At 36.8% G+C, this 23,601-nt stretch overlaps 3 protein-coding genes across 5 annotated transcripts in view; 2 read left to right on the forward strand and 1 right to left on the reverse strand.

The window, feature by feature from the left end:
- The window catches only part of LOC125278973 (E3 ubiquitin-protein ligase TRIM9), a 47,758-nt gene extending 47,180 nt beyond the window's left edge, over window positions 1-578 (forward strand). For all 3 annotated transcript variants that reach the window (XM_048208418.1, XM_048208419.1, XM_048208420.1), the window contains 2 exons: window positions 7-169; window positions 488-578. In XM_048208418.1, the coding sequence (XP_048064375.1) occupies window positions 7-169; window positions 488-532 (208 nt within the window). In that variant the 3' untranslated portion in view covers window positions 533-578. The remainder of the gene's footprint in view (window positions 1-6; window positions 170-487) is intronic.
- Window positions 579-6,480: 5,902 nt separating this feature from the next.
- On the reverse strand, window positions 6,481-18,763 carry lg11h1orf131 (linkage group 11 C1orf131 homolog). Its single transcript, XM_048208424.1, is given in 9 exon segments — window positions 6,481-6,952; window positions 8,792-8,841; window positions 8,948-9,034; window positions 10,802-10,897; window positions 14,780-14,839; window positions 17,660-17,718; window positions 17,721-17,855; window positions 17,858-17,893; window positions 18,478-18,763. Coding segments are annotated over 9 exon segments (735 nt in total). The 5' UTR covers window positions 18,566-18,763; the 3' UTR covers window positions 6,481-6,828.
- Window positions 18,764-19,222: 459 nt separating this feature from the next.
- Window positions 19,223-23,601, forward strand: part of gnpat (glyceronephosphate O-acyltransferase) — a 30,249-nt gene continuing 25,870 nt past the window's right edge. The window contains exons 1-3 of the mRNA XM_048208422.1: window positions 19,223-19,480; window positions 20,445-20,636; window positions 22,489-22,665. Of these exons, the coding sequence (XP_048064379.1) occupies window positions 19,451-19,480; window positions 20,445-20,636; window positions 22,489-22,665 (399 nt within the window). The 5' untranslated portion in view covers window positions 19,223-19,450. The remainder of the gene's footprint in view (window positions 19,481-20,444; window positions 20,637-22,488; window positions 22,666-23,601) is intronic.

Genomic DNA, 23,601 nt, shown 5'->3' on the forward strand with positions numbered 1-23,601 from the left:
TTGCAGGGCTGAGGGTGGCATCACAAAAGGTTCAACTGTGGGGATCCTGTTAGACCTAACAAAACATACACTGACCTTCTTCATCAATAAACAGCAACATGGACCAGTGGCTTTTGAGAACCTGGAGGGTGTGTTCATGCCTGCCGTCAGCCTCAACCGCAACGTCCAGGTGAGCAGCAGATCCACACTGACCTTTAACCTACTCAGTGATAGGTAGCTTGGGAAATCAAGAACTGATTCTTATTCATAATCATTCTCATGACGTTCAGGTTTCTTGACCAAACATCTGGATTCTTCTGGTTTGTTTTGTTGTAATAAATGGTACTTTAAAGCCTTTCTAAAAGTACTAAGAATTGTTAATAGATGGAACTAGAATCTTTTAAGGTGAATCATAATATGAATCAGAATCTTTCATCACGATTCCGCTCCCTAGTGATCAGCACATCACATCACTCAGCATTAATGATTGAAATTTGTCTTTTCACAGGTGACTCTGATCACAGGTCTGGAAGTCCCAAAGAGCATCATGTGATCATCTTTGACCAATGACAACGAGCCAGATCTTTCTTATCAAACAAGTCAGTGCTCTTATACTGCACTGATATATAACGCTGATAAAACTTTGGGGGGAAAAATTATGTTTTGGAATATTTGATCTAGTTAATATTTTTCCCTTATGGTCATCTTGGGTGATTTGCATTTCAGTGTTTACAAATCATTCCCATGTTTACAGAAAAACAAACCACTGGATATCCCCATTGGGGCTGAAGCTGGAGTCGAACCCAAAGCACTTTGAAGTAGAGTTCAGCCTCTTTTTCATACCTCCAATGAAAATTTAGCACAGTTCACATAATGTAATTTGATTTAAAAAATCAACATATCAAGCATTTGATATGTTAGCAATGGAATAGAGCAACCGATAGTAATCAAACAACTGTGAGCCTAAAAGTGAATTTAAAATCATTTCAGGTTATTTCACACGCTACACGAATCTCAGGTTTACTCACCTTTAATCTGCTGTGTGATCACAGCACACACTTCAAAAGGCCTCAACAAATTCATCACTCAGACCAGAAATCTGGGTCGCTGGGATTAAAAACGTCCCAGTCAAGCCAAAGGCCCTGCGTCAGAGAATGAAGTTTACAATCTCTGTAGTTCAACAAATTCCAATCCTAATATTTGATTTAGAACTTTCTTGTATAATATGAAATAGATACTACTTGTATGGAGGATAGAGTGATTTGGGTGGTTTTTAGGGCGTTGCTATGCAGTTGCTGTGTGTTCTGAATGGCTTAAGCTGGTTGTTGTAAAGGTTCTAATGTGTTCTGCTAGGAGGTTACTTACAGTTTTCAACTTGTGGACTACAGAAAAGGATAAAAAGTAAGTCTGATTGCTAATAGCACACTTCTGCTGCACAATTTGAGGTATCATTCTTGATCGTAGCACAAACAGCGGGATGAGTTACGTGCTGAAGTGTAATACTTATCGTATGCACAGTTGTGATGCTTGTCTTAGCAAACAGCACTAAACAAACACACACACACACACACACACACACACACACACACACACACACACACACACACACACACACACACACACACACACACACAAAGTTCTGGTTTACAGAAATGAATACCTGCCACTATAGATAGATTGTTCCCTCACCACCAAGTAGATTCAGTCTCGGTATATGAGCTACAGTTGTGAATATTTAGCCAGAATCTCAACTCTCCTTACACTGTGACAGACATATTCCTTGAGTTTTGAAGATGAAGTGTGTAATTTTTCTCTTATATTCCAGCTTAGTAAGCAGAGGCAATTGCCATTTTAAGTTGATTTCAGAGAAAAGTGTAAACACTCTGCCTCTCAAAACATTGCTCAGTTTGTTTGATCTACCCCTAGCAACAATGACTCAACCAATGGTGAGAGTTTGGGGCGGGGCTATCTGTATTTCCGACCAACAACAGAAAGAGTGTTTGAGAAACCCTTTTGAAAACAGTCACTATTTTTGTAAATTCTTTTAGTGACACTAGTTGATGTGGAAATTACACAGTTTGACTTTAAATAAATGACAGATTCAAGCTTCATACACCTCATAACAAGTAAATGAGCGCTGCATGGATCATTTATCAGTATTATTTCCACGCCACGCCCTTTAATGGTTTCTGTGCTTTTTTTAGACAATGCCAGAATAGCAAGTCATACAATGTAGTCAGGTGAGATGATTGCAATTGCATGTTGTATAAGCTGTAAATATGGTCAAAGCAGTGATGCGCGCATGAGTTACATATTCATTATATTGAATTTGTGTTACACAGTGATGACACTGATAAAACAGGAATAGGGCTACAGTATGGAGAGTTGCAGTCTGCCCCCTAGTGTTTGTTGTGTGGAATTATTTTCTGTCAGTGTAGCTTTGAGGTAAACCCCCAAGAAGCCACATGCCTACATACAATAACAGCTCTTTTATTCTTATAAATTCAGTGCATGTCACATTAAACGCCATGAAGAGCCACTTATGGACCTCACAATAGGAGATACAAGCCTATGTTTAAGCTTATACCTCTGCTCAAATTACAATGGTTTCAGGGAGAATTGAGAGATAAATGGAAGATATTATATTTATGTTTATTATCTTGTCCAGACATTAACTTACCGGATTATGGGAAGAGATAATGACCCATTGGCGATGTAAAGCATGGGACGTTGTTGATATTTATACCACATTTCTATGAAGTTTAATTAATGTAAATAGCTTGTTCCGATGCTTTTATCGGGGGAGTGAGTACTTTGCTGTCAGGAGTACCAAAATAAAAGGAAGCAGGGCTTGGCGACAAACAAGTGCATTGTGAGCACTTGTTAAAAAAAAAGAAAAAGGAAAAGTGTGGTAAAATGTGAAAAGCTGCACTTAAAGGAATGTCCCGGGTTCAGTCAAGGCCATTACCTGGTTATATTGAGACCTGAGTAGGTTGAGTCTGAGTCAAAACCAAGACCAGAAGAGGGTCTAGTCCGAGTCAAGACAGAGTCGGACTTGAGACAGACTCAATTCCTAGTCTGGTCTTGAGTACTACAACTGTGTAAAGTTATTTTCAAGTTTTCATCCAAATAAAACCATAAACCCAGTTTTCGCACACTACACACGAAGAAAAATGGATGTGAAAACAGCATAGAAAAGTCATCCGACTGCTAAAATGACGATTTAGACAACTTCACAGTTCAATTATGACATTTCAGTATGGGATAATAAGTGTAAGTGCTTTGGCGAAAATATGAGCTGCATATTCCTTTACATTTAGACCCTCAAGAATGTTTCGACCCATAGACCTCTATTGTAGAGTAAGTGGCAAGATTAAATTATGGTCTGTGGTAACTGCCATATATGTGTCATATCCATCTTGTTCAGTCACGTGACTTTTCACCTCATCCACCATGACCATCAGCGGGGTAAAGTAACATCTGAACCTGAACCCTGAACATTCCTTTAAAACCAATTTATACTGATTATGTGGGTGACACCTGCCAAAACTGCCATCTGTCCAAGAAAATCTATCTTACTGAATCAACTTTTTATACAGTGTAATTTTAAATATCACAATAAACTTTTTTTCTTTGTATTAAAGTATATTTAAAAGTTTGTCAATATAGATAATAGAATCACTGGTAACATACTGATTATGAAAGAAAGTGCACTCATACAAGTTTGCTGAGAATGGAATGACGCTGACATGAGAACTTGAGAGTGCACTGTATATGTATGATAATAAAGCAACTGTACAGTAATGGAGAATTCATGTGTAAATATGGATACGACCCTAGAAATCGTAGGAGGGATGTGTACTACAAAGATGGTTGAAAAATTCACTTAGGCAGGAATTACTCTGTGGATCAAGTTTACTTCCTCAACCAATATCACTAATGACCTGAAATATCCAGATCAGACAGGAATAGTTTTCCCTACTTGTCCCAATTTCTCACAGTCTTAAATATTCATTAGACTGAGAAAGTTAACCTCAAACTGTGCCTCATTCACACAAATCTGCCAAAATTAGTGATGTTACTTGGGAATGTGGTGTGGAAACCAACAAACTGCATCTTCATATCAGGGTGCTTCTTCAACTATGGACATGCCTTGTTTTGTTTGTTTGTTCTTTTGTTTAGATCATAGGACTTAGAAATGTAATTTATGAATTTTAAAAAAAAAAAAAGAAAAAGGAAAAAAATATTGAAAATCTGGGTCTGGCACAAAAGTAAAACAAAACTATGTATAAATTATGGAAGAGGATTAGGGCCAAGCAATAATAAAAAAATAAAACAATCTCGAGATTAAAGTTGTTAAATTTTGAGAAAAAACTTGTTAAATTTCAAGAAAAAAGTCGAGATAAAATGTTGAGAATAAAGTCATTAAATTACGAGAAAAAAGTCGTTAAATTATAAGAACAAATTCGTTAAATTACGAGAAAAAAGTCGTTAAATTATAAGAACAAATTCGTTAAATTACGAGAAAAATGTCTTTAAATTTCGAGAAAAAAGTCGAGATAAAATGTTGAGAATAAAGTCATTAAATTAACAAATTTATTCTCATAATTTAACGAATTTGTTCTCTTAATTTAATGACTTTATTCTCAACATTTTATCTCGATTTTTTTCTCGAAATTTAACGGGTTTTTACTCGTAATTTAATGAGTTTATTCTCAACATTTTATTTAGACTTTTTTCTCAAAATTTAACGAGTTTTTTCTCGAAATTTAACAACTTTAATCTTGAGATGGTTTTATTTTTTTATTATTGCTTGGCCCTAATCCTCTTCCGTAATAAATGGCACTGTAAAAGTATGAAAAATAAATGAATTCATTGGAAATTAGTTTTACTGTGACCTAACAAAGTTAACATAAAAATGGCCAAAGTTGAAGAAACACCCATCAACAGAAAGCACAGATGATTTCCATTGGATTTTTCCAAAAACAAGTACATAGAGTAATCCCATCTTTTTATGATGCTTTTGATAACGCACAAAATGAAATGGTCTTGAGGTGTTTGTTAAATAGGCGTATGCTTAATATGACAGCCTGTGAGTGTGACCATCATCAGAAAATGTGTTGTAGTCCCAATAACATCTGCGTACCAAGCATTTAAGGATTTATTTTTATATATACAGCATATTGCCTATGTGGATGTACATTAGTCAAGTGTTTGGCCCTCAGCTTATCTCATTGTGAAGAGTTTGAAAAGCAAAGACAAGCTGTTTCCCAGACGCATCTTTCCATTGATCCGCAGGCACAGGACACACACACATGAACACAGCCCTGGTGTTGTGTGACATCTTCGTCATCTGTGACGGAAACTAATGTGTGTGTGCGTGAGTCTTTGGTACTCTTCTTCTGTATGTGATCTTGAGCTATCATTTCCTCTTACTAATGTGATATTTTGTATGTCTTTGTGGTTTGTATATCAAATACATTGTATATGACATTCTTTTCTTACTACTTAGTGTAGAAGAAAAACAGTGTCTTTCCCTTTTAATAAACAATGAAACTGTGATGAGCGATTCATGTGTCTTTATTCAAAGTATCTCATCTGTGTTCTTTTCACATTACATAAATTGTATTTATTTATTTTTTTTATTTTTTTATTTTAAATCATTCTTAGGTGAACTAACCGTTTAAAGGATTAGTTCACTTTCAAGTAAAATTCTCCTGATAATTTACTCACCCTCATGTCATCCAAGATGTCCATGTCCTTCTTTCTTCAGTTGAAAAGAAATTAAGGTTTTTGATGAAAACATTCCAGGATTATTCTCCTTATAGTGGACTTCAATGGTTGACGGTTGAAGGTCAAAATTACAGTTTCAGTGCAGCTTCAAAGGCTTTAAACGATACCAGACAAGGAATAATGGTCTTATCTAGCAAAACGATCGGTCATTTTCTGAAAAAAATGTAAATGTATATGCTTTATATAAACCTTGCACATGCTTCCACTTTCCGTATTCTTCAAAAAGTTTACGCTGTATGTCCTACGCCTTCCCTATTCTACGGAAAAAATGGAACTGATGCTGCGTTCGTTCCGTAAGTAGAATAGGGAAGGCGTAGAACATAAAGCGTAAGCTTTTTGAAGTATACGAAAGTGCGGTTTTGGCGGAAGCACTTGGAAGGCGATCATTTGTTTATATAAAGCATATACATTTAAATTTTTTCCGAAAATGACTGATCATTTCGCTAGATAAGACCCTTATTCCTCGTCTGATATCATTTAAAGCCCTTTGAAGCTGCACTGAAACTGTAATTTTGACTTCAACTGTTTGGAGGACATTGAAGTCCACTATAAGGAGAATAATCCTGGAATGTTTTCATCAAAAACCTTGGACATCTTGGATGACATGTGGGTGAGTAAATTATCAGGAAATTTTTATTTGAAAGTTAACTAATCCTTTAAGGCCATCAGGTCACGTTTTTGCCACACAGATTAATTAAACTCCAACAATCAGTCTTTCAGCATTATTTATTGTTAATAAAACTTTTACACTTCCTGAAGAAATTGTGTGTACCTACTATGATGCTACACTATTGAGGGTTTTTGCTAAGGTGTTTTTAACATGTTACTATGTAGTCGCTAAGGTATTCCAGGTGGTTTGAGTCTATAGATAAGGCTCTGGTCCCCAAAATAGTCTAATCACGAAGAAAAGTAAAAAGTGTTGTAAATGCGTTGTACATATAATGACTGAAGTAAAGTGTGGGACATTTCAAATTCAGTTTAAAGTGTGATATTCCATACAAATATAAATGCTCTTACATTTCAAATGAGCTCAGGTTTTCTGTTGCCAATTGGCTGTTACTTTTTGGCTTTAAATTTTAATTTATGAATGTCTTTGGAGCTCAAAACCAACATTCCATTTTTAAAGCGTCCCACTTGTCCACCAAGCTCTCTAATAGAGGAGGATTTACTTTTCTCAATCCTGGAAAGTCAAAAAGAAAAAAAAAATTATCAACACAACAAATACCATAACCTGATATCTTGACAGTTACCAGTAGCTACATTTACATAGACAAATTTCACTAATCTGCATTCAAAGGCAACTTTTTGGCAAAGACGCAGCCGACGAGAGGTGACAACAAAGTCGGCTTTTGTCACCGCTAGCTTTAAAATTGTCTCGGTGTGTCCCGGCATTAAGCCTGTGCTAATTCAATCAAGAATATACAAACTAGAACCAATTCAATTTACAGGTGCATCTCAATAAATTAGAATATCATGAAAAAGTTTTTTTCTGTAATTTAATTCAAAAAGTAAAACTTAAATATACAGTATTCTAGATTTATTAGACATGGAGTAAAATATTTCCAGACTTATTTGTTTTCATTTTGATGATTACAGCTTGCTGCTCATCAAAATCAAAAAATCTCAAATTATTAGAATATTTAATTTCAAGTTCTATTAAATTACCATTCTCAGGGTATAAATACTGGGTTTAGGTCAATAATCCCAAAAGCAGTCATGGGTAAGTCTGCTGACTTGACAGTTGTCCAGAAGACAATCATCAAGACCCTCTACAATGAGGGTAAGCCACAGAGGGTCACTGCTGAAAGAGCTGGCTGTTCGCAGAGTGCTGTGCCAAAGCATATTCATGGAAAGTTGACTGGAAGGAAAAAGTGTGGTAGGAAAAGGTGTACAAGTGTACAAGTGAAAGGAATGACCGCAGGCTTAAGAAGATTGTCAGGCGAAGCCGATTTAAGAACTTAGGAGAGCTTCAAAAGGAGTGGACTGAAGCTGGAGTCAGTGCATCAAGAGCCACCACACACAGACGTCTTCAGGAAATGGGCTACGACTGTCACAATCCACATACCAAGCCACTTCTGAACCAAAGACAACGTCAGAAGTGTCTTACCTGAGCTAAGGAGAAAAAGAACTGGACTGTTGCTCAGTGGTCCAAAGTCCTCTTTTCAGCTGAAAGTAAATTTTGCATTTCATTTGGAAATCAAGTCTGGAGGAAGAGTGGAGAAGCACATAAACCATGTTGCCAAGTCCAGTGTGAAGTTTCCACAGTCAGTGGTGATTTGGGCTGCCATGTCATCTGCTGGTGTTGGTCCACTGTATTTTCTGAAGTCCACAGTCAACGCAGCCATCTACCAGGAAATTTTAGAGCACTTCATGCTTCCTTCTGCTGACAAGCTTTATGGAGATGCCGATTTCATTTTCCAGCAGGATTTGGCACCTGCCCACACTGCCAAAGGTACCAAAAGCTGGTTCAATGACCATGGCATTACTGTGCTTGACTGGCCAGCAAACTTGCCTGACCTGAACCACATAGAGAATCTATGGGGTATTGTCAAGAGGAAGATGAGAGACACCAGACCCAACAATGCAGATGACCTGAAGGCCGCTATCAAAGCAACCTGGGCCCTCATAACACCTGAGCAGTGCCACAGGCTGACTGCCTCCATGCCACGCAGCATTGATGCAGTAATTCATGCAAAAGAAGGCCCAACCACGTATTGAGTGCATAGAAATGAACATACTTTTCAGAAGCCTGACATTTCTGTTTAAAATATCCTTTTTTTAATGATCTTATGAAGTATTCCAATTTATTGACATGAGTGAATTGGTGGGTTTTTGTTAAATGTAAGCCAAAATCATCACAATTAAAAGAACCAAAGACTTAAAGTACTTCACGAGTTCCACAATTTGAGTTGAATTACTAAAATAAATGAACTTTTCCACAACGTTCTAATTTATATAGATGCACCTGTAATGACATCTCTCTTATTACCATCATTGTACTCAAAACATAAACACAAACCTTGGTTTTATTTCTCTCCTTTTTTTGTTCTTTGATTCCTGACAAATGCCCTAGAGAAGGAAAGTTAGAATGATTGTACATGCTGCAGAAGTAGTCAAGTGTTTTAAAAAGTAATCATATAACAACCATTCAAATTTAAATGAATTTTGAACTCACGGATTTTGCTTTAGCTTTCTCCATCCTTTTCCGTTTCATTATGTTTCTTTGATACTCTTTGTAGTTAACACACTGCCTTTTAGGGGGCTATAGGGGAAGAAACACAGGGTAAAAACTTGTGTTGTAAAAATGTTTTTAAATGTGCTCAAAATGGTGAAAGGGATAGCTCACCAAAAAATGAACATTTACTCACCCTGAAGTTGTTCCAAACATGTATGAATTTCTTTCTTCTGCTACAAAAGAAGATATTTTGAAGAATATGGGTAACCAAACAGCTAATGGGCCACACTGACCTCCAAAGTATGGAAAAAAATACTATGGAAGTCAATGGGTTCCAGCAACTGCTTGGTTACCCACATTCTTCAAAATATCTTCTTTTGTTTTCAACAGAAGAAAGAAATTCATACAGGTTTGGAACAACTTCAGGGTGAGTAGGTGATGACAGAATTTTCATTTTTTGGGTGAACTATCCCTTTAAAGCCTGAAACATACTCTACACAAGCTTCGAAGCTTAATGAATCTTTTGTTTTGAATCAGTGCTTTGGAGCACTGCCAAAGTCACATGAACCATTGAAACACTTATGACGTAACAAAGCCTTGTTTACTGAAATCACATGGCAGTTTGAGATCGTTTGATCGCTCTGAACCACTAATCGAAACAAAAGATTCATAAAGCTTCATGAAGCAGTGTTTTGAAATCGCCCATCGCTAGATGTTGTGGAATAAAGTCATTTATTTAATTTTTTTTGGTGCACAAAACGTATTCTCATCACTTCATAACATTAAGGTTGAACCATTGTAGTCACATGAACTGTTTTAAATATATCTTTAGTATCTTTCTGGGCATTTTAAAGTCTAAATTAACTTGCTGTCAATGCAGGCATCACAGAGCCTTCGGATTTCATCAAACATATCTTAATTTGTGTTCCAAAGATGAATGACGGTCTTACGAGTGTGGAACGACAAGAGGGTGAGTAATTAATGACAATTTTCATTTTTGGGTGAACTAACCCTTTAATAAATGTTCATGTCAACAGTTTAACCAGCTTTAACTAAGGTCGCATTTACACTGCAGCTCTTGATGCCCAAATTCTGATTTGTTGATCATATCCAATTTTTTTGACAACAGCTTACATCATCTTTTAAAAGTGACCCATATCCGATATGTCTGCATTTACATTGTACACCTGGTGTACAGATGTACTGACCCAGAAAAGCTTAAGCCGATAAGGAAGTAAAAACAGCGTGATTTGCAATAGACGCAGATGAAAAGATAATACAAGCTTTTTCTTTCCACACCATCTTTAAAGGTCAGCTTTAAGGTGGAGAAAAAAAAAAAAAGAGGAGAGCCCTACAGCCTGGGCATTGGAAAGAGTCATGTGATCTCAGTTGGTGTCCACCTGAGTTGATGTCATTCACTTTTTTCAGTGACGTATGACTGGCATTGACGGGCATATCCGATCTGCTCGCTTACATGGCAGATGCAAATGCATGTTTCTGATTCAGATGCATTTCCACATATGAATGAGGCCTAAAACCTGTCTGAGAATATCAGAATCCATGTGCTTTATTCCTGATTACATGTTCATGGGGTCATATCTGATCTGTGCCACATGGGAGGGAAAAAAACGGAATTGGGTCACTTGAATTCTGTAATGTAAATGCAGCCTATGGTTCTCTGTGAGATTCTGTTCATATCCTGCTATAGCACCCCTTGTGACAAAGCTGAGTATGTGTACTTGTGTTATGAATTGCACGCAGACATTTCTGAACACAGATAAGATTTAAGGGCTTTGTAGTATGTTTTAGGTCCACCAGTGTTGCATCTGATTACTGGATCTGTGTTTAACTCACTATGGCTCCCAGCATGATGGCTCTTTCCTGCTCAAAGACTCTCTGCTGCTGCTTCTCATACCCTGACAGTCCAAACTTGTGAACCTCAAACCGGGCCTGTGGATGACACACAACATGAGTTCAAGGGACATTGATGAAATAACTGGCATATCATACTGCAAATGAGTTTCAGCCATGAAAGTTACTGACTTGGAACTGTACACATAAGCAGTACAAGAGACTCAACTCACAACTGATTTCAAAAGCGACAAAAGAGAAATGACAGAACCTCACAAATGACTGAACACTTTATATCAAACAAAATATACAAGGCAATTAACAGTGACTGCAAATTATTTCAAGAGTTTGAAATGTTGCATGTTGCTTTTATATGATTTTAAACTATTTATGTTGATACTTTTCAGTATCAAATGAATTCCGAGTTTATTTATATTCAACATTTCTCTATTTTTGTCCCATCATCTTGGATTTATTTTTTGCACTGGCCTAGTGATGGGCCTATCATGAACGAGTCATTCATTTTGAACAAAGCTTTTATATGACTCAGGAATAACGGCTGCGTCCAAAAACTTAGGCAGCTGATTTGTTACCTCACTGCCTTATCAGGCAATGACTTTGTAGGCAATTCTTTGCACACAAAGGTATAATGATCTACAATAAAAGAGAGCTTTGGTGATAAGCAAATATTTAAAGGATTAGTTAACTTTCAAATAAAATCTTCCTGATAATTTACTCACCCCTATGTCATCCAAGATGTTCATGTCCTTCTTTCTTCAGTCGAAAAGAAATTAAGGTTTTTGATGAAAACATTCCAGGATTATTCTCCTTATAGTGGACTTCAATGGCCTCCAAACGGTTGAAGGTCAAAATTACAGTTTCAGTGAAACTTCAAAGGGCTTTAAACGATACCAGATGAGGAATAAGGGTCTTTTCTAGTGAAACGATTGGTTATTTTCCAAAAAAAAAAAAAAAAAAAAAAAAGGTAAATGTATATGCTTTATATAAACAAATGATCGCCTTCCAAGTGGTTCCGCCAAAACAGCACTTTCGTATTCTTCAAAAAGCTTACGCTGTATGTCCTACGCCTTCCCTATTCTACATACGGAAAAAATGGAACTGGTGCCGCGTTCGTTCCGCAAGTTGAATAGGGAAGGCGTAGGACATACAGCGTAAGCTTTTTGAACGGAACCACTTGGAAGGTGATCATTTGTTTATATAAAGCATATAAATGTAAAAAAAAAAAATTTTTTCGAAAATGACCGATCATTTCGCTAGATAAGACCCTTATTCCTCGTCTGGTATCGTTTAAAGCCCTTTGCAGCTGCACTAAAACTGTAAATTTGACCTTCAACAGTGGAGTCCTTTGAAGTCCACTATAAGGAGAATAATCCTGGAATGTTTTCATCAAAAACCTTAATTTCTTTTCGATTGAAGAAAGAAGGACATGGACATCTTGGATGACATGGGGGTGAGTAAATTATCAGGAAATTTTATTTGAAAGTGAACTAATCCTTTAATTACTACAATAGTAATTTCTCACCAGAAATGACATCAGAAGTGGTAAATGTCAGTCAAAAACATGCATTTTTTACACACAAACTGACCAGCAATAGCAACTTTCAGACACCATCTTTATTTTTTTTAGCTCAACTGTGACAGAATGGAAAGCAAATTACTGTGGGATATCAAAGGCGGCGAAGGATACATCTATGCTACCTTCAAAAATTGATCAGAAGGTATCTCAGGAGACAGGAAGTGAAGATTCAAACGTATGCCTTGATGCCTTCCTATCTTGGAATGCATCCTGCAAAGGCAGCATTTTTAAGTTTTCGGATGTCTTAGAGAGTGGTTAGTTCATTTTGTGTTGGTCGCACATGCACTTTTGTGCAACATCCTTTTATTTATTTGTAACTAACATGAAAACACATAACCACGGTAGACACATTTAACCAGTAGAAATTTGACAACCGGTGGAGATTTTGGACTATCGCGGATAAGCTCATGTGACTTTGCTGTGCTGTATTGTCGCGAAAGGTTATCTTTTGCATGTGTTTTTAAGCATTTTTAAGCAGGTTTAAAAACAAGTGATTTTAATTAATCACCTGAAGTGCACACACAAAGCCGCTGCTCATACAGCATGTGAGTACTGAACAGAGTTCTTTTTGCTGCCTCATTGGGCTTGGACGGTCAAATACACACACTTAGGTGTCAAAATGCCCATCTTTGCAAGTATCCTTATAAACACAGTCATTTATGTCTTAAGTGAATGTAAACAGTTGAGAAAGAAAACGCATGTTAAATCAAACAACAAAAGAGAAAATCACTGTTCTTAACTGAATCACTTTGTAACTTTATTGAGAATAAATGTATATTTACAATTTGATTTGTGCAAAAGACCACTGAAAAACAGGCGAATCTCAACATAACACCGACTGTGACGCAACAGTCGGGATCATTAATATGTACGCCCCCAACTTTTGCATATGCCAGCACATGTTCAAGGCATTAGACAAGCCAGTATTAACATCTGGAGCTGTACACAGCTGAATCATCAGACTTTATGCAGGTAAGCAAGCAAGGACATTAACGAAAAATGGCAGATGGAGCAATAATAACTGACATGATCCATGATATCATGATATTTTTAGTGATATTTGTAAATTGTCTTTCTAAATGTTTCATTAGCATGTTGCTAATGTACTGTTAAATGTGGTTAAAGTTACCATTGTGTCTTATTGTATTCACGGAGACAAGAGCCGTTGTTATTTTCATTATTAAACACTTGCAGTTTGTATAATTCATAAACAACTTTATAAATCTCTCCAACAGTGTGTAATGTTAGCTTTAGCCTCGTTAGCCATGGAACACTATCAAACTCATTCAGAATCAAATGTAAACATCCAAATAAATACTATACTTACGTGATCTGATATCCTGCATGACAAACACTTTGTAAAGATCCATTTTGAGGGTTATATTAGCTGTGTGAACTGTGTTTATGCAATGTATTATAGAGCTGCGAGCTTGGGGCGGGGAGCGTGAGCATTTAAAGGGGACGCGCACACCGAATCGGCACATTTCTAATTATGCCCCAAAATAGGCAGTTAAAAAATTTAATAATAAAAAAACTATGGGGCATTTTGAGCTGAAACTTCATAGACACATTCAGGGGACACCTTAGACTTATATTACATCTTGTGAAAAAGGGTTCTAGGGCACCTTTATCTTACATAGTGTATGGAGCAAGTTGTGTTTTTTTGTTGTCTCTCTTACTGCATCATCAGGTTCTGTGCTCCAATTGGATTTTGATTTGATGGTAGTCGTAGAACTGTGCTTCAAATCTTCTGATACTGCCAGAATTTAGTTCAAGATCAGATTTGATCGTACTGGTCATTATTCAGCTGTGGGTATTGGGACAGGCCCAAAGAGTGAAATGCCAAAGGGACAGCATTGTCTGTGCAGGATTCATGAAGGAAATTTCCCTAAATTGAAGCATCTTACTAAGCTTGTCTAAGCAAGACAAGTAAGTTGCCTATTTTTTTGGTTCAGCCAACCGTGCCCATGATGCCTTGAAGTCACAATGAAACGGACAGAGCTACAGATTTTTTCTTCTGAACTGTGAATACGTACATCCAAGTGAAATAAAGATGTTATTAAAGACGTTATTATAAAGGGCGGAGACTTGGTTCAATCACCTTAGTCGATTGTATGAAAGGGACGGGGTTTAAGCAGACTAAATTATTGGAGAAGTCCGGCATATGTCACCAAGTCTGTCATTTTACTAGTAGATCAAGTTATGACATTGAGGTCAATTATTTTATTATTTTTTTTTAAAAGTATGCATGGATGAATAGTTCACATTGAGATCAATAACGTGCACTTAGAAAACATATAGGGTGAATTTTCATTTCATGCTAATTTTAAAATGCTGACTACATAACCAGCTCTCTAAGTTTCAAAAAATAACAATAATCTCACCTTTTCTATCCTTAGTTTCTCATCTGAGACTTTTTCCTTCTTTTCTTTGACAACAGGAGCCTGAGGATAAACAAATATGGATGAAAACAGATGAGATGTGAATGCAGTTGCAGTCAGCCGTCATTTTTTGTAGGGTTCATCCCTTCTTTCATGCACATATGCTTACAACACAAAGACTTTGAATTCCCATGAGCTCTTGAGCTAGACATGGATTTACCCAGGAGATCAAGGTTTGACAGCCTACTGGTAGATATAGTAACTTATGGAAGCTTGTTTCTGCCACAGAATAAAAAAATAAATACACAAAAAAGGTACTTGTGACTTGTAATCTCACAGGCTTGTTTTTTTTTTTTTTTTTTTTAAACACAGCTTATATAAGCTTCTATATTTACATAATATAAGTTTCCATCTAGCAATTCTCACTTTTTTCCCCGGAATTCTGAGTTTACATCTTGCAATTCTGTTTTATTATTTTATTATTTATGCAATAAGATGATTAAGCAAGTAATTGTGACTCACAATTCTGAATTTATATCTCGCAACTCTGAGAGAAAAAAGTCTGAATTGTGAGATAAAAAGTTACCGTGACAGAAACAAGCTTCCATAGTAATGCAAAAAAGGCCATTTAAAACTAACCTCATATTTGTAATTGCAAAAAAAAAAAAAAAAAAAAAAGACTGTAGATCTTTTACCAGGGACAAATTTTTCACTAGGGCTCTTAACAGTGTAACTTTTATGTAGTGCACATAAATATATAGACAATAGAGTGCTTTAGGGATACCATATTTTTGTAGGCCAAAAGTTAGGGAAAGGGAATTTTGAATGGGTTTTTGCTTAAATGCCTAAAATAAGGTCTGTGGTGAATATTCTCGTTTCACATTTTATTCTATGACATACATCAGTAATACCCCCTTGTGATTTTTTTTAAAGCTTTTACTTGTCTTGTAAAAGGCAGTAACCAACAAGTGGCTAAATGAGACTACAGAGGTTTTATCGTAATTATCGTATATACGAGTTTCCTTGTTAAAAAATGGACATGAATGGCCTCTCAAGTCGTATTTACCACTGGGAAGTAGGAAATTTCTGAAGGCATGTGACGGCAGAATAACCTACAAGTTGGCCTACAAAACAACTTCATCACTGCAGCACTCTATATAGAGAATATAGAGTCATCAGTCACATGGCATTTAGGGCTCAGGTGTTTGGCTCAAAAAAACAAAACAGTGCCCATGAAGCAAAGATGGCAGCATGGAGATTATGTACAGGTGCTGGTCATATAATTAGAATATCATCAAAAAGTTGATTTATTTCACCAATTCCATTCAAAAAGTGAAACTTGTATATGATATTAATTCATTACACACAGACTGATATATTTCAAATGTTTATTTCTTTTAATTTTGATGATTATAACTGACAACTAAGGAAAATCCCAAATTCAGTATCTCAGAAAATTTAAATATTGTGAAAAGGTTCAATATTGAAGACACCTGGTGCCACACTCTAATCAGCTAATTAACTCAAAACACCTGCAAAGGCCTTTAAATGGTCTCTCAGTCTAGTTCTGTAGGCTACACAATCATGGGGAAGACTGCTGACTTGACTGTTGTCCAAAAGACGACCATTGACACCTTGCACAAGGAGGGCAAGACACAAAAGGTCATTGCAAAAGAGGCTGGCTGTTCACAGAGCTCTGTGTCCAAGCACATTAATAGAGAGGTGAAGGGAAGGAAAAGATGTGGTAGAAAACCAAGCATAATAACTGCACCCTGGAGAGGACTGTGAAACAAAACCCATTCAAAAATGTGGGGGAGACTCACAAAGAGTGGACTGCAGCTGGAGTCAGTGCTTCAAGAACCACTACGCACAGACGTATGCAAGACATGGGTTTTAGCAGTCGCATTCCTTGTGTCAAGCCACTCTTGAACAACAGACAGCGTCAGAAGCGTCTAAAGACAAAAGGACTGGACTGCTGCTGAGTGGTCCAAAGTTATGTTCTCTGATGAAAGTAAATTTTGCATTTCCTTTGGAAATCAGGGTCCCAGAGTCTGGAGGAAGAGAGGAGAGGCACACAATCCACGTTGCTTGAGGTCCAGTGTAAAGTTTCCACAGTCAGTGATGGTTTGGGGTGCATGTCATCTGCTGGTGTTGGTCCACTGTGTTTTCTGAGGTCCAAGGTCAACGCAGCCGTATACCAAGAAGTTTTAGAGCACCTCATGCTTCCTGCTGCTGACCAACTTTATGGAGATGCAGATTTAATTTTCCTACAGGACTTGGCACCTGCACACAGTGCCAAAGCTACCAGTACCTGGTTTAAGCACCATGGTATCCTTGTTCTTAATTGGCCAGCAAACTCGCCTGACCTTAACCCCATAGAAAATCTATGGGGCATTGTGAAGAGGAAGATGCGATATGCCAGACCCAACAATGCAGAAGAGCTGAAGGCCACTATCAGAGCAACCTGGGCTCTCATAACACCTGAGCAGTGCCACAGACTGATCGACTCCATGCCACGCCGCATTGCTGCAGTAATTCAGGCAAAAGGAGCCCCAACTAAGTATTGAGTGATGTACATGCTCATACTTTTCATGTTCATACTTTTCAGTTGGCCAAGATTTCTAAAAATCCTTTCTTTGTATTGGTCTTAAGTAATATTCTAATTTTCTGAGATACTGAATTTGAGATTTTCCTTAGTTGTCAGTTATAATCATCAAAATTAAAAGAAATAAACATTTGAAATATATCAGTCTGTGTGTAATGAATGAATATAATATACACGTTTTACTTTCTGAATGGAATTAGTGAAATAAATCAACTTTTTGATGATATTCTAATTATATGACCAGCACCTGTACTTCTGAGGCTGCATGTTCCTCTTACCTTCTTTGCTGATTCAACAGCCTTTGATATTTTTTTTTTCTTCAGAGGATTAATAAATTAACAACCTCCACATTGGATTGTTTAGTTCCAGATGGTATGTTTTCACATACTGTTGAGTCTGTGTCATGTATGATAGTATCTGTGGTTTCCTCCGCATCATTCTCATTATCAGCGTTGTCATATTTAGCAACATTTTCCTTTTCAGAGACTTCTTCGATCTTTTGTGTTCATCACCTATACATAAAAATTACATGAAATATAACAACCAGTATTTAGAAACTTCATTGACTGTAGTTAGCACTTAGAATGTATATTATTGCACAGTATGCAAATTTTACTGTAAGCATAGGATACTAAAAAAGTACAAAAATAACCTTTGCTAAAGTAAACAGTGTGCAATACCATATCCGACAATGCAATGCATTTCAAAATTAGTTGGTATAAATAAAAACCTTTAATTTCTATTTATTTATTGACTTATTACTGATCTGTGTGCAAACTTACAACTCTACACAAAAGTAGGCTTAAAAAATTAATGTTTTTAATTGCCACTTGCTGAAGGCAGTATACTGTTAGGATTACTATTGTTTCAAATGTTTATCGTTGCATACTAAGTACTTTTTCAGTACATTTTATATACTCATACTGCGCTGCACACAGTAACGTTACACTAGTATTTCTATGTAAACACACTACTAACTTACATAACATAGGGTGAAGTTATCATACATTACTTGCGGTATTAATGTTGTTAATCGGCATCTGCTGTAAATATCTTAATATGTATGTTAGCCTGTTATTAAAACATTCACTCTCACCGAAATCATACAACTTATTCAGAACTTGATCGAGGAAAAAATGATCATCATCCGTCTCCCCGCCGTGTTGACCTCTTGCTACACTCATTTTTTGAAAAATAAAACAAGTTTTAACATTAAACCTCGTTTTCGTGTGTTTCACGTGTGTGCATCATACACGCGGAATGTCCTTCCTCACTTTCCGTCAACCCAGTCTTTGTCCCGGAAGTACCACAATCTGAATTTTGACACCGCCCATGAGAAGAAAGAAATTCTAAAGTCTGGCAAATAGCCGCTGTTTTCCTCTAGGCGGCGCAGTGAGGTTCAAAGAGCCAGAGCTCCATTGAACCGCATTAAAATCTCACGGCGGTTTTTGTCTTAATGGATACAGTTGTACGAATGCAAAGTATAACCTTTTAAATCTATTACGTTCGTAAAGTGCTACCTGTAATAAAAAATCCGTGCAGAATGTTTAAATAAAGAGATTAAATAAAAACAGCATAAATAATCACAAACGTCAGTGATTGGCCGATCCGGACAGCGCTGAGAAAAGTAAATGGTAGCACTTGATATTTAGTCAACAAATCTCACTCTCTAAAAAGCTCGTAACGCAAACTCACAAAATGATTGACAGGTAGAGGCCGATCCTGATTGGCTAAATCTGGTATTTTAGCCAATCAGTTTTCGATTGGTTTTTGTTGCTGTTTACAGAGGGGTGTTTTTGACGTACAAACAAATAGCTTAGAGTACCATAATAATAATAATAATAATAATAACAACAACAAATACAATTATTTAGACCAATCCCAATCTGACAGCCGTACCGCCAAACCCCGCCCTCCCGGAAACCGCCGTTTCAAGCTATTTGTCATTCCACCCTCTTGTTGTATTTCGATGACAGGAATGAGTACTGGGCTAAACGATCAACCTTGGTCCAAACTTTCTCACGCAGAACTCATTTGATTTATTGCACTCATGCTTTGATAGGTACTGAATGGAAATGGCGTCTAGAGCACTGTATTCGGTAAGTGTTTTAGGAGGACATTTTTGCATGCTGTGACAAAGTATCACATGCTTGCAACACTTGCAGTGTGAATCTTCTCATTAAGCTTCCTGTAATATTTTCCTTAAAGGATACGTTAAGCACACTGCACGTCCAGTGCACATGAGTCATTGGTTTTTAAAATGATAGCCCTATACCACTAAAAAAGGTCCCAACTTTATAATAAATCTTTATTAATTATTGTATGATATTATGATAATGATAATTATATGTATGTATTGTTCAAGCTACATTAATTGTAATCTATTAATTTGACATTTTTTGTTTTAGTTTAGTTTTTTACATTGTTTACATATAAATGGACATACCTACAAATTATTTAGTAGTAAACTGCATTTTAGAAAGTCATCAAAAAAATGAATGAACAGGAATTTTGTAGTGACCACAAATCAAAATGTATTAATCTATAATCTTAATCTATAATCAAAATATAATCTCAAATAATATATATATATATATATATATATATATATATATATATATATATATATATATATATATATATATATTTATTTATTTATTCTTCTAAATTATGAACAGATTACAGATCTGAAGTTCATTCATCCTGAAAGTTCATTCATATGTATAATTTAGATTTAGTTATTTTTAGTTTACAGTTCATTTGAACAAACATATTAATTGAAAGCATTTAAGTACAAGCAAATCAAAAGGTTTTGAAGAACATGAGAAACAAATACAAATCATAATTCAATTAAATGTGATAAATATGAATATCTGTAATATTTTGTCCATTTGTACTGAATATCGGTCCTTGTAATAATATTCTTTTTTTTTAATTTTTTTTTTAAGTAATTGTAATGCATTACAGTTAGAAAGCAAAAAAGAACTTAATCCTCATATAAAAGATCATCATTGTCTTATCACTTTAAAAAAAAAAAAAAACATGTTCTCTGTCTTTATACAGTCTAGGCATCGGATGCTGAAGAAGTGGGATGATTTTGAAGACATCCTGGAGGAGAGGCGGCGTTCCAGTGATCTGAGATACGCTCTGAGATGTTACACTCCCTCACTTTATAAAGGACTAGTGCCCTGCAAAGCCAGCATGCTGAAAACCATAGTACTGCAGTCAGACCACTTGCAGTATGTCATTAAACAGGTACAGAAACAACACGGAGCACCACGATTCCCTCAATGCCATAGGTTCATGCAATAACTTATGCTTTTGAAGAGGCCATATTATGCCATCCTTCAAAGTCATGTTTTTGTTTTGGGTCCACTAGAATAGTTTTCATTCTTTAATGTCCAAAAAACTCATTATTATTCACGTATGTTACATTGTTGCAGCACCTCTCTTCCCAGTCTGTCAGTAACACACTGGGGTGCATTTTCCAAACGCGTCGTTAGCCAACTAGTCACAAGTTCCATTATTATCAACATAGTTGAACGTTTTGATGTTTCCAGAAACCACAGTTTCAATGAACATTCACAAACTGCATAGAACTTATGTGGTTGGAACTACAGCTCTCAAGCTGTGTTTAGAAGCATAATTTTTTGTTAAATGATGCAGACTTACAGAAATAGATCTGCTCTTGGGCACAATACGCAAGCTAACAAATCTTTTATGACATATGAAGGGAACCCGCAATGAATCAAACATCAAATAAAGCAAAATGACATGGACAAAAACAGGGAAGTAGTCATTAGGTGCCATGTTCATTACAGCAGCATATCGGACATCTAATTAGCAGAAATTATTGCTCCTCCACCTATGCGTGATGTCATTATTGAAAATTCCTTTATTGTTAAACCAATGTGGTTCAAATGACAGAGGTGCGACCATGTTATTATGGTTTTAGGAAACAGTTGTGACTGATTGGTTAGCTTCTCAAACGAAGCATCGTACTATGATACTTAAAGGATTAGTTCACTTTCAAATAAAAATTAGCCCAAGCTTTACTCACCCTCAAGCCATCCTAGGTGTATATGACTTTCTTCTTCCTCATGAACACAATCAGAGAAATATTAATAAATACCCTGATGCATCTGAGCTTTAAGCCTCGTTTACACTGCACGCGTATGCGGCGCGTTATGGCTGTGACGCAGCCACCGTAGCTGATACGCGGCCACTCTAGTCAATGCGCGTGTTTACACCAGCCGCACCGTGGTGCGTTTGAGAAGCGTCCCAGAAGCAGCTTGACACGCCGCTTCGCTAAAGATAGGCGCCTCGCCTATTTTTGACGGATGCCGCGTCCAAGACGCGCAGCTCAAATACAAAATAAAGTCAAAATAATCACCCTTAGTAAACTCCCATTCATATTTCACATCACTAGGAGGCCAGAAACTGAAGACAAGAGATTCGAAAGTTGAAAAAACTTGAAATTTCTTTGTTTTTGTTGTCCATAACTGGAATTTTAAGTGTATTAACTTCATCTGTATGGCTACAGCAAAAAAAAAATTAGCATAGCAATAAACACAATTAAACTGGGCAAAATATAACCATTTGGCCATTAAAAACACGAAAAAAATCAACGAAAACAATGTTGGACAGGCAAATTTAGTGGTCTCGCAAATCCAGCCGCTTCGCTTCTGAAACTCTTCTGGTGTGAGTTGACACCGCTCAGAGGACGGAACAAAACCTTGCCGGAGACGTAACGCGCCACACACGCATGCAGTGTAAACGAGGCTTTATAATGGAAGTGAACAGGGTTCACGAGTATGAGCTGAAGAAAGTGCATCTATCCACATCCATCCATCATAAATGTGTACTTCACACAGCTCCGGGGGGTTAATAAAGGCCTTCTAAAGTGAAGTGATGCGTTTGTATAAAAAAAATCCATATTTAACAAGTTATGAAGTAAAATATCTAGCTTCCGCTAGACCACCTTCCTTATTCAACGTACGAAGAAAGTGTAAAACTCTTGCAGTTCTATTCAATTTACAGAAAATACAGATCAAACCCTGGTGTTTTAATGGCTACTGAATTTTGTGAATTGTGTGTGTGTGTGTAGGTTTCATTAGAATCAGGAGACAGTAGTGAGTGTGTAACGGAGGAAGCGTCTCTGATTCTGGATGAGATGGCTCACCGCCTGCAGCTCAGCACCATACGTTTCTTCGCCTTTACTCTCAGCAAAGCCTTCAAGAGACTCTTCCGCAGCGTGTGTGTCAATGAGGAGGGCATCCAGAGAGTGAGTGACTCTTTTACTGTCCCCAAAATACATGTGTGAAATTCCTGCTAAAACACCTGGCATCTACACTGGAGCTGACTACTAGGGTCGTCTAATGTTACTGAAACGTGTTCGTAATTTATATCATCAGCCTTAATGCTTGAAGTAGAATAAGGTTACAGGGATTGAGGGCTTTAATTTCTTGTGACACTCTCATTAGTATGATGATCTCTTATTTGTTTAAGTGTGCTTATTATCATATGAATAATATTCTTTTATAGTTCAGTCCAGCTGATGGCCGCCTGTATATAGGGTATTATATATAATATAGTATCTCACAAAAGTGAGTACACCCTTCACATTTCAGCAACTATTTTAGTATACCTTCTCAAGGGACAATACTATAGAAATGAAACTTGTATATATTTTAGAGTAGTCAATGTGCTCTGTGTGTATAGTAGTACAGATTTACTGTCCTCTGAAAATAACTCAACATACAGCCATTATTGTCTAAATAACTGGCAATAAAAGTGAGTACACCCTAAGTGATAACAGCTCTACGTCTTGTAACCATGCAAAGCCACATGTCCTATTCATCATGTTCATGTTTTTGTCTGCTTGATAGGACCATACAAATTTGCATATCTTGTATTAGAGCAGTTAAAATTTGGTGCTTTGAGTACAATCCTCTCATACTGACCACTGGATGTTCAACATGGCACCTCATGGCAAAGAACTCTCTGAGGATTTGAGAATTAGAATTGTTGCTCTCCACAAAGATGACCTAGGCTATAAGAAGATCAGTAACACCCTGAAACTGAGTTACAGCACAGTGGCCAGGGTCATACAGAGGTTTTCCAAGACGGGTTCCACTCGGAACAGGCCTCGCAAGGGTCAATCAAAGAAGTTGTGTCCTCATGCTGTGCGTCAGGTGCAGAAGCTGGCTTCAAAAACAGA

This window comes from Megalobrama amblycephala, linkage group LG11, assembly GCF_018812025.1.
Source record: "Megalobrama amblycephala isolate DHTTF-2021 linkage group LG11, ASM1881202v1, whole genome shotgun sequence".
NCBI lineage: Eukaryota > Metazoa > Chordata > Actinopteri > Cypriniformes > Xenocyprididae > Megalobrama > Megalobrama amblycephala.